The sequence below is a fragment of the Pipra filicauda genome, unplaced genomic scaffold, assembly GCF_003945595.2.
Source record: "Pipra filicauda isolate LSUMZ 115617 unplaced genomic scaffold, ASM394559v2 scaffold300_size901280_pilon, whole genome shotgun sequence".
Classification (NCBI taxonomy): domain Eukaryota; kingdom Metazoa; phylum Chordata; class Aves; order Passeriformes; family Pipridae; genus Pipra; species Pipra filicauda.
In genome coordinates this window covers 744,942-756,552 of record NW_024104422.1, presented here as the reverse complement: position 1 = coordinate 756,552, position 11,611 = coordinate 744,942, and the positions used below count along the sequence as shown (strand labels likewise).

General features: G+C 37.6%; 1 protein-coding gene across 2 annotated transcripts in view; it reads right to left on the bottom strand.

Annotated features, from left to right (window-relative positions):
- Positions 1-4,640: 4,640 nt before the first annotated feature.
- The window catches only part of CCDC91 (coiled-coil domain containing 91), a 120,682-nt gene continuing 113,711 nt past the window's right edge, over positions 4,641-11,611 (bottom strand). The window contains exons 13-14 of one of the 2 annotated variants that reach the window (XR_005564277.1): positions 5,853-7,014; positions 4,641-5,461 (exon numbers count right to left, since the gene is read on the bottom strand). Coding sequence is in view for 1 of the 2 variants with exons in the window: in XM_027715904.2 (XP_027571705.1) it covers positions 6,895-7,014 (120 nt within the window). In the remaining variant the exon portion in view is untranslated. Of the gene's footprint in view, positions 5,462-5,820; positions 7,015-11,611 lie in introns of those variants that run through there. The other variant, XM_027715904.2, reaches the window with a different exon arrangement.

Below are 11,611 nucleotides of genomic sequence, written 5' to 3'. Positions count from 1 at the left end.
AATCAAACAATCATCCATTTGAATCTTTCTTAGATATGGTGAACAATGACCATGTCATCCCTTCCTTCAACTCACCTGTTCTTTGAAAAATTTGTTGAAGAAAATTAGTCTTGAAAATGTATTACATATGGATATAGTCAAATTGAGTGCAATTTCATGCTCACCCTCCTTGTAATAATTTGCATTCTTCTGAGTATAGTTTTGTAATTCATGAGCTGTGTGACCATCAGTTTTCTGTAGACCTTCTTCACTGCTGCATGGAGTTTACAGGAATTTTTATTCCAATCTCTGCAAATGAAAAATTATTTCATTCGAGACCCAAATACATTTTGTATTCCCAAGAAGATGATTAGATGAAATGTTATCTTTGGACACAACATCTGGATCCCTTTCCATTTTACTTGGCAGACGTGTAAAGACTTCTCCATTGTGCATATAGCTTCGTTTTTAATATTAGAGTAGAAATCAAGCAAGACTAGGTACATCATCCTGATACAGTAGTATCCCCAGTGAGCATCATTCCTCCAGAGAAGCTCCCAAAACATTCTGTCCAGGATGCTCAGGAACCTCTATTGACACTTGTCAGCCTAATGTTTTGGGGTTGCAACATGTCACCCTTGCAATGCTTTCAAGCTTTACAAAGTTTAAACTTTTATTTTGTATTATTTTATTTTATTTTGGCTGTTTGGATGTAATTTTGAAGTAAAGATTCTCATGTAATACTATTTTCTGAGATGAGACCTTCTTCTTAGCAGTAGTATAGTAATAATGAGAGACACATTTTCCCTCACCAAGGTCTCAGACAACAGCTCATCTGCCTTCCCCTCTATTCCAGGAACAGAACAAGTGCTGACATTTTTTTCAAAGAACTGATCATGAAATCTGCTTTTGATATAATTTCTCAGTATGTTTCCAGAGCCATACAAAGACAGAATTGTGTGCATTATATTCATTGTGGTCCCAAACGCAAGAAATGCGAGGAAGGACGAAATATTTACTGCAAATAACCAGCAGCAGAATTCCTACTGACTTCCTGGGAGCCAGCGCTCCACAATCATGCTCCAAATATGTAATCCATGGTCACAGTAAAAGAGTGGGATGTTTAGGTAACGGAATTTTTAAAATTATAGCCACAAAAATAGAGACTGACCATGCATCACCATGACCAGTCATCTTCAGGAAAATTTATGCAGCACAATCGACGTGAAGACTTAACCAATGCCCTAATTTGGTAGTAGTACAAGAACTGAAACACCCTTCAAATTCATTCAGTTGTCTTTCTCCCTTGGCTTAAGGGCCTCCTACAGTATTCTGTAGCAGGGATCAGTCAGGATGAGCTTCTTTTTAAATGGAGAGGGGTGCAGCTTTTGAGAGAAGACAAAATATTTTAACTTGAAGAAAGACAATGAATGGCAATGATTTGACATCTGATAGTGATCTATACCTATTCATACAGACTGACTATCAAATCTGAAAAAAAAATATACATTTGTAGCATTTTGTTGATAATAATATTTTTAGGATACGTATATTAATAAACATCTCACTTTTCTCCTAGTGTTTACTGTCAAACTGTTTAAAAATGTCATCTGAAAAGAAGTAGAATAGTTTGACTCTTTATTCAGTAACACGTTCTTTGTGCATTGTATTATCCTTGCTGGACAATGGAATGCATCTAAAAAATGCTGGTTTTGTAAGTCTGAAATGAGAGGAATTACAGGCAATATAAACAAATGCGAATCTCTGACGCACATTAAAACTGTTATAATTACACAGCATGTAAGACAGGGATAAAATACTGATACCACATCTATCACAAAAAAGTATTGTTATTTATATTACCACAGGAAAATAATAATTATTATCACAAGAAAGTCCTATCACTGAAAGGTGATACAAATACAAAACTTGAGCAACTCAGCAAATACAAAACTTGAGAGAACAACTCGGGTGGTTTCCCTGTGACTGTTCAACTGTTCAAATATGATCCTACTTCAGCAGCAGGATCAGTTTTACGTAGGCTTAAAAATTAATGAAGACAACTTAAATGATGCTAGCAGATGAGCCTTCTTGAAGCCTCAGAAGAACAATATCTCAGAAGAACAGATCACAGAAAAGAAAATATTATTTTGTCAGTTCCTGCAAGCACATTGAATTGAAGGCTAGAATTGTCCCCATGTAAAAAGCACTTTCCAGTCCAATGTTTCTTCGGCATGTTTATAATCCATTGATGAAAAATTAATGCCACAGATGTCATAAAATCTTTCTATACAGCATTCAGAACAGCCAGGTAAAAAATTTTAAGACGGTCTCGTCCACAAGTCGGTCACTCCTGCAGTGGAGTTTAACAGTGTAAGCCAGCCGTGTGCTCTGGCACTCAGAACCCTCCCGTGCCCTGGGCTGCACCCAAAGCAGTGTGGACAGCAGGGCAGGGGGGAATTCTGCCCCTCTGCCCCACTCTGGGGAGACCCCCCTGCAGTGCTGCCTCCAGCTCTGGGGGCCCAGCACAGCAAGGACATGGAGCTGTAGGAGAGAGTTCAGAGGAGAGACAGCAAAGTGATCAGAGGGATGGAGCAGCTCCCCTACAAGAAAAGACTGAGAGAAATTGGATTATTCAGCCTGGAGAAGAGAAGGCTTTGGGGTGACCTAACTGGGGCTTTCTAGAACCTGAAGGAACCCTGCAAGAAAGATGGAGAGAGACTGTTTACAAGGGCCTGGAGTGACAGGACAGGGGCGAATGGCTTCAAACTGACAGAGAGTAGGTTTAAATTAGATACTAGGAAGAAATTACTTACTGTGAGGGTGATGAGGCCCTGGCACAGGTTGCCCAGAGAAGCTGTGGCTGCTCCATCCCTGGAAGTGTTCAAGGCCCGGTTGGATAGAACTGAACAACCTTGATAGTGGAAGGTGTCCCTGCCCATGGCAAAGGGGCTGGAATGAGATGATCTCAAAAGTCCCTTGCAACAGAAGCCATTCTGAGACTCTGTGATAATTTAGACAAAGGAAATTATGGACTTCAGGTAGCTCAGTGTGGAGTGCAATGAAATGGGAAAGCAGGAAGATGCACATGGCCAGTTAGACCAGGTTGTGCTCTGTGCCTTAACATTTCCCCATCTGGCATCAAGAAAGCCAGTCAGCTGGAAGCTGCATTGGATATGCCCCAACCCAGTTCATTTTATATTTGCACTTAGTCCATTTGATAACTGCACTGACACTGTACATGATCGGAAAGTGAGCGTAAATTATATCTGTCCCATTGATGAACAATCTTTGTGGGTGGCTATCTCTTGCCAGGAAACCAGACAAAATCTTATCACATATTCCTGTTATCCAAGGGGTAGGGAAAAATCTGTAAACTCAAATATGTGGACATAGGAAATACACAGGGGAAGAAGATCTAGAGTGCTGTAAGGGGGTTTTAGTGTGAAAAGGAATTAGGCTCTTTAAGATCATGTCTGCATGGACAATTTCAGACAGTCAGGAATTAACATTGCCATTTACTGAGCTGGCAGGACATGGCACACTTTTGATCAGAAGCCAATATAAAGATGCCCAAAAATCTCAAAATAATAATGTGATCTCAGCCTTTGGAATGACACCTGCTGCTTTTCCTTTGTTCTGCCGCTTAACGACGGAGTGAAGCAATTCAATGCTTCAAGGCATTCAGGTGTAATTTGTCAATGAGATTCCTATAGCAAGGCAAAAATTCAAATATTCCCATATCTTAAGTAGAGGTAGTATACAAAAAACTTGTGGCAAATGATTCCCTCATTGTGAAGGACTTGTACACGCATAGTCTCAGAGCCAACCTAGAATCCTGTAATGGAAGCAGATAGGGAGCCAACAGAAGCCTACAGAAATGTAACACAAATGTGTAGGACTGTATGATATCACAATATTCAGTATTAACTTAGTGTAAACTATTAGCTACAAATCACACTGTTCTGTTCTAGAGCTTCAAGTAGAATTGTTAAAATAGAATGGACCCAATTGACACCAACGACAGAAATATTTTATACACTGGATCTTCTGTCACCTTGCCTTTTAGGTCACTTCTAATACACTAATGCACAAAATTGATTGTTTAAACCATGCCTTTACATAACAAGATTTATGGTTTATTCCTAATATAAAGTACATAATCATATCATGTATATTATTTGAGCTTTGGTGATCTAGCTCTTGCATTTTGATTCTAAAGATTAGTTCTAGGGTTTCTTGTTCTTCCCATTACAGTCTTGCCAAAATAGTAACACTGTCAGCCAGACCTCAAAGGCAGATAGTTCTACCCTGTAGACCTTGAACATGTTATTTTCTCTTATATGTAATTCTTCAGTCTGTATGTAGGAATAAAAAAAGAATAAAATAAAATTGTGATGTCACCTTCTAGGAGCTAGACTGGGTTTTGCAAACTTCCTAGTTTTAAATTGAAAGGGAGTAGGTCAAGATTAGATATTGGGAAGAAATTCTTTCCTGTGAGGGTGGGGAGGCCCTGGCACAGGTTGCCCAGAGAAGCTGTGGCTGCCCCATCCCTGGAAGTGTTCAAGGCCAGGTTGGATGGGGCTCTGGGCAACCTGGGATAGTGGAAGGTGTCCCTGCCCATGGCAGGGGTTTTGAATTGTATGACTTTTAATGTCCCTTCCAATCCAAACCACTCCTTGATTCTACGATTCCCTCCTCCCAAATTTCCACAAACTGTATTATCCTATGGTTATACAGAAATACTGAAAAATAAAACCAAGCTTTAAAGCTTTGGATGCAATGTGGGAAAGGTGGAAGTTACTGCATGCTCCAAAGCTCGCAGACTGGATAGGTCTGTGTGTGCTCTATAACTAAATTTCTCCTCTGAGACTTGGAGTTTCAAATGTAAGTCGAGCTACAAATATGATCTTTTATTTCTGTGGTCTAGTGTGCAATTTTGCTTGCAGGGAACAGAGGGAGACTAAAGGACTAAAACTGTCAAAGGTAAGAAAAAAATACCTACAGTTCTCTGTGACAACCACAATATTCAAGAGCTGAGATTAAACAACCCGATGTTCCAATGGGAAAGATATACCATAGTTGACAGCAAAATCTTAGTAAGCTTCTCCAAAAAGTGCTTTTACATACTGTTGCAAGTCAGAATACAAACCTCTTTATTAGGAGAATGCTGATAGACTCCTAAGGCTCTGGTTTCAAGGGGAATACTCCGACATCTTTAGTAAAAAGGAATAGTGCCTCATGTCCAGGCCTAGAAGTAAAACCAAGTTCATCTAGGAATGTGCTCATACCACATTTCCACAAGTACACATCTATTGTGAGACAGCACTAGACAACCTACTTCATTTGATACTGCCTCTACATTACAAAAAGATCCATGTGTACATCTGTGTCATCTTTGGTGCAGTTGACGAAGACAAGAATTTCACTGGCTTAGGAACAATAAATAAGTAGATGACTTGTTAACACCTTTTTTTTTTGTCTGCCAAAAAAAATAGAAACTGATCAGTCAATCAAGAAGTATCAAAAATAAGACCATATTTTCATCCATTTGCAGGGTATTTTTGTGTATACAGAAGACAAAACCTTTGGCTTTGATTACAAAAACGAAGCACAGAAAAAGATTTAAATAAAATTCTAAACTTTCTGTAATACATATTTCATACTGTCAAATACTTTATGCAACCATTTGGTGTTTCCTTATTGCTCTACGAGAGCAATTATGAATAGTGACTGCTGGTGCAAAAAACCAGCCAAACAAAAAACCCCAAAGTACTGCTGAATAACAAGAACCACACTAAAAAATGCCCATAAGTCCCCCACTGAATCACAAGCTCACCATAAGAGAGATCACTCTTAGTTTATTTACATACCTAAGCGTGAACACTTATTTTCCCTTATTTCATTCAGCACTCTTTTAAAACTAAGGCCCAAAGTCTACAATCAATAGAGTGCAGGCACAGAAATTCCACTCCATCTGCTGTTAGCAAGACTAGAAAGACCTATGACTTGATCCGAAGTCCAGTAATGTCTGTGGGGAGCTTTCCTACTTCCTTCATGCACTCAGAAAGGGCATCTGAGGTCAGCAAGCTGCTCTCCTTATTCTGTCAGAAATTCCACTGAGGCAGTGCAGTATCAGTCTCCACATAATTACATACATCTTCTTCCTGAAACTGAGGTCAGTCACATTAATCGTAATTTCATGAGAAAATTACTTTTGGAATTGAAGTAGCTCTGTAAAACAGAAATAAAATACATACTATACATTGGCTATGGCAGTGTTTTGCACTACTCTAAAAAGATGCACTGTTTAGTTTTTAAATTTTTCTATTACCAGAGCTGAAGTTTTTTATAAATGATTAAAGAAATGCCTGACAACACTCATGTTTCAGCATTGATTCCTCTGTTATACATCAAAAATAGTAAGAAATAATAAGCTCCTCAGGCTCACCTGAGGCAATGGACTTGGGTATATACTGTGGAAATAGAGATGGATTTATATCAATATTCAAGTAAGTTTGTCACAAATTTTTAAAATATCAAAAATAACGATGAATCACATCAACGCATGATGCCAAATTTAAAACAGACATAACAGGGAAATGTTTTCATCAGTGCTACAAGTTACCTAACACTTCAACCATGCGTTACTAGAAAATGTAATGAAAACAAAATCATAAAAAACCCCAATTTTTTTTTCTCATGGATTTTTTCCCCTTCCATATTTGCAATCTGATAATAGCAGTAAAACAAATAAATAAATAACAGAACATCATCCACACATTTCTATCAAGCATAGTTTCAGATCAACCTTGAATCAATAATACAATCCCAAAAGATTAGAATATATTCATCACTTGCTGAATTGAGATTTGCAGCTTCACAGATCACACTGTATCAGTGGTACCGGGAATGTCAGTCTCTGTTTTCCTCTGTGGTTGGTTCTTCCTTTAATAAAACGTTTAACTGTTTCTGTGCACATGAAAGGAAAAGTTCCAAACTATGCAGATTTCTCTGACGGACAACTTGATCAAGCTGTAGAAATAAATAATAATAAAAAAAACATAGATCAACTTTAAAAAAAACCTGGAAACAAACGTCAGGGTTTCTCAGCAAAAATTCAACCATATTAAACAACAACAATTGAACAATCAAATGTGACAACAACAGAAGAACCTGAGTAATTTCAGTGTATGCAATTTAGTAATAACTTCTCAATGAAGTATTTGAGTTTCTTCAAAATAAAATGTACATAAGGCTAAGAGTACCTTTAAAGTTGTCAAATGCTGCACAAGGTATTTAAGAATTCTAAACAGCCTAGCTGCCACACCAGGAAAATCCCCCCGGAATCTTTTAAAATTACAGCTGCTGCTTTTATTAAAGATACTGCTTCTGCTTTAAAATGGCCACTACTTATAACCACATATTCAAAACTTCAAAGCCCACTGTGAATTTAAATGGCAGCATGTTTAAATAGTTCCCAGAGGAAAAGTTGTAATACTTTCTGTCTACTTTGTTTACTCCTACATTTTATTGGGTACCCTACTGTCAGACAATGTGAACTGTACACTTACTTGCAGTAAAGACAACAGTCCTTCCTTTCTCACCAAAAAAGAAAAGAACACCATAACAAGGCTTAGTAGGTTATATGTCATATATATGACATAAAAATAGGGTTTACTGAAAAGCATTTGAATTTTCTTAATATCATAATATTAATACATGAAACACAGTGCAGAATTCCTTCCATTTGAATTTTGAAGTTCAAATGTCCAACAGATAATATCACAACTGAGAGATGTTTTCAACATGACTATCCTTAAATTCAACCAAATACATACATAACGATGACACAGGGGGAGACTGAAAGGTAGTGTAGCATAAAAGTTATACCACTGGAGAGAAAGGAAGTAATGGAATTTTGAAGAAGTCCAGCACTTCTGTCAGACTGCTGAACACAAGACCATATGCAATGTCTTGACTGATGGCAAATGGATATGCTTTTCAAATATCGTGCCTCTTTTACCTCACACTCACAGCTTTAATTACAGCTTTAAACAAAAACTGATCCTGTGGTATCACTCTGCACATATATACTTTTCAATCAGCAGTCCAGTTAGTTGCTCTAACAATCACTTGAATGGACATTTTGTTTTATAACAAACTATTTTTTTACATATCAACACAGAATGCAAGGCAAAGTTAGGACAGCTCGCACTTCACTTTGAAAATGCACTCAGGATAAAGCTGCACTGCTGTGATTTAACACACAAAGGGAAGCATTTATATGAGTCTGTGCTTTGCTGCTCCGTAAGTTGCTCTAACATGCAAAAGCAGGTTCTGGAAGCTGGAATATTTTGGCAACTTGTTTCAACAAAGATGAATGTGTCAAGTCTAGTCACCAGCAGAACACACGTGTATTTTCTAGATGCCACACAATCATAAAACTCTCCTTCAGTAATAGAATCATAGAATGTTTTGTGTTGTAAGGGACTTTAAAGATCACCTAGTTCCAACCACCCCTGCCATGGGCAGGGACACCTTCCACTATCCCAGGTTGCTCAGAGCCCCGTCCAACCTGGTCTGCTTGGGCTTCTACTTCTACAAATTTCCAGCTGCTGTTCAAACTTTTGCATCTCAGCAAAAGCAGGCATTAGTGATCCATGCACAGCCTGATGTGAACCTTGCCCACTGATTTACAGCAGATTTTACAGCAGATCTAGTTCAATTAAATTTCAGAAAAGTCTGTTCTTGATATATTCAAGTAACAGCTGCTACTGACGTGAAAATGGCAGAAACAGCAAACTGACCTCTAAGAAAGCTGTACCTAGAATGGACAGTCTGGAACAAATGAACAAAATAAACACACTGCTGTGATGGTGCATTTCCTCTGATTTGAAATGTACCCTTGCCTCCTTCCCATTTTCTGGTCCAAAACATACAGAACATTTTGCTTGGGGAAACTTGAAGATGTTTTTGTGCTTCTGATCTCTATTTCTTTGGGGAATGGGCAAGATATAGTGCAATTCACATAATATCATCTGTTATGTCTTAAACATGAGAAACCTCTTTCAGTACACATATTATGTCATCAGATTCTCTTGCTTCTGGTATATCAGCTGGTGGAGCTTAGAAACTGAAATTCATTGGTTTCCTTTTATTGTGTATTATATCATCTGTACTCCTAGATTTCTATCTATTTTCTACTCTTCATTGAGCTTAGACCAAGAGCTTTGGCTCCATTTTTTTTTCTTGCAGCCCTTCCTTGCAAATTCTGCTTTAAAGAGATCAAAGTAGCTCACCAAAGTGTGTTCTGATTTGCTGCTGTTAACTTTCTTTACCAAGGTAGCAATCTCAAATTGTATACAATTAAATTTATTTCACCAAGTACTAATGTAAATGTAAACGTGTGGAGTGATTGGCTGCAGTACGAACAAAGCAGAATTTCTTTAGGCTTAGCAAGATTTTAAAAGTCTCAAATGAACTAAGTTCACATTTGGGAAGTCTTTGTTGAACTCAAGTGGTTAGTTGGTAGTCTCCATTTGTGCATAAGAAAAATTTATTGCTTGTTAAGAGTTTATGTAAATTCAATAACATAAAACTTCACAATTCAGTTCCCCCTTGTTTGCTCAGTTTATGAGTAAGTTTTGCCTTGAGCAAGACCTTTTAAAAATCTTCCATGCTACAATAAATGACAAAACAATCCCAAAAGACTTGGGATCTTCACATTACACAAAACGAGAAACAAAATGATGCTGGCTTTGAAAATGGTACATTTGAATGTATTCAAAAGGAGAATATTCTCATTATCAGAGAAACTGGCTTGGTTGGGAAATAGAAACAAGTTCAATGAAGCTTTGTTATATAATATATTGTTTAACTAACTGTTAGCAAAGGACACAGTTTTTTTGAAAAGTTCCTCAACACTGCTGTGCTCCTGCTTGCATAATATACCCTAAGATGTGAAAATATGTAAGTAAGGCATTTTAAATCTCGTTTTTCCAAACAGTCTTCCCTCTATATTTTTAGGTTCTGTTCACCTCATGGAATGATCTCATTATTTAAACAAACATAAATGGACATCTGGCAAATTCAAACTGAATGTGACTCATATGCAAATGTGATCAGTATGAATAACGTATTTGGGATGGAGCACTCACACAACCCAACCGACCCAACTGCTCTAATTTTATAGATACTGAAAAATACAATCAGGTTGGTTCAGATCTACCAAGAGAGGGCATTTTTTTACATCCTACCATCACTGTTGTTATTACTAATCAATGTTTCTCTTCCACCATATGAAATCTATTAGTTCAAAGTTCCCAGTTCATTAGACTATGTCCTACTAGCACAGCTTTAATTAGCTCAGTTTTAATGGTCCTGAACTTCATTATTTTAAGTTAGTCAACAGTATCTTTTTAACTCTGTACAGATTTTTTTTTCTTCAGAACCAGAGGTTGCCTCTCTAGGCACTTGTATGGACCCTACTGAGAAACTGGCTATGAAAGATTGGGAAAAGCACTTCCTGAACTCCATAGGGTCTAAACAGTCCTCAAATTCCCACAGTCATTCAGACATTGTATTTACCAAAAATGAGCTGAGTCTTGCAAGGCGTTCTAACACATTCACTGCTGGTTTTTTTTTCCCTTCAGTTTAAACCTTCAGTCCACTTTTGAGGTCTAGGTGTGGTTCCACAAACCCTTGTGGCTAAAGATGACTGGATGAGACACGCCGTGGGGTCCCACCTTAGTCACATCCATAGACCACCCAGGATGACATGCCTTCAAGCCATGCAAGGCTTGACCTAAAGGGAGGCACAGCCTCAGCAGAACTCCTATCAATGGATGCGAGAATTTGACTTGGGAAATAAAAAAAAAGGCTCATGCCTGGTGCACAGTATTGCCACCAGGCAACTGCTTCCATCCCAGGCTGCTCTGTTTTCCTTTAAGCCATCTCATCTCCCCCTCTATCACTTCATCCACACATAGCTCAAAAAACTCCAAAGTTAACAATTATTCTTAGTTCTACATTTTCTTAGCTTAATCATGTCATTCAAATTTTCTGTGAAATGGAATGAAAGTCTCCAGGGCTGATGTCTAAAGCAGAAATTAGTTTCTTATACAATTAACTACACATGCACATCCTCCATACCTTCCCCTTACAATATCTACCTGCAAATAGGTATGTTTTCGTGGCATACATGCTCATCTTCCTCTAGTGAATATTCACCAACCCCGTAAATATTTCAAATTTCTAGAAGAGAAACCCAGTCAGAACTCTATAAATTATGTCAGAATTATATTATCCATTTCTAGGAAGTAATAAAACATCATATGGAAAATATAATTTTAGGTTTAGCACTGAAGGTTTATGGATGAATCCTGATCTCAACATTGCAAAGATATATTCCATTATTAATTTCACTGTGACCTAAAGTTCACCCAGAAAAGTGAAGAAAGCAACATTAACGTTACATATGGCTCAATAATTTTCCCTTTTGTATAAACTGTTTAAAAGTGTATTTTTCAAAACTATTTTTCAGATAATACCATTTTCCAATACCAAATGTATTTGCAGCTGTAGAAATAGTAGCTACATTTATTTAAATATGTATTGAAAAATTCACCTG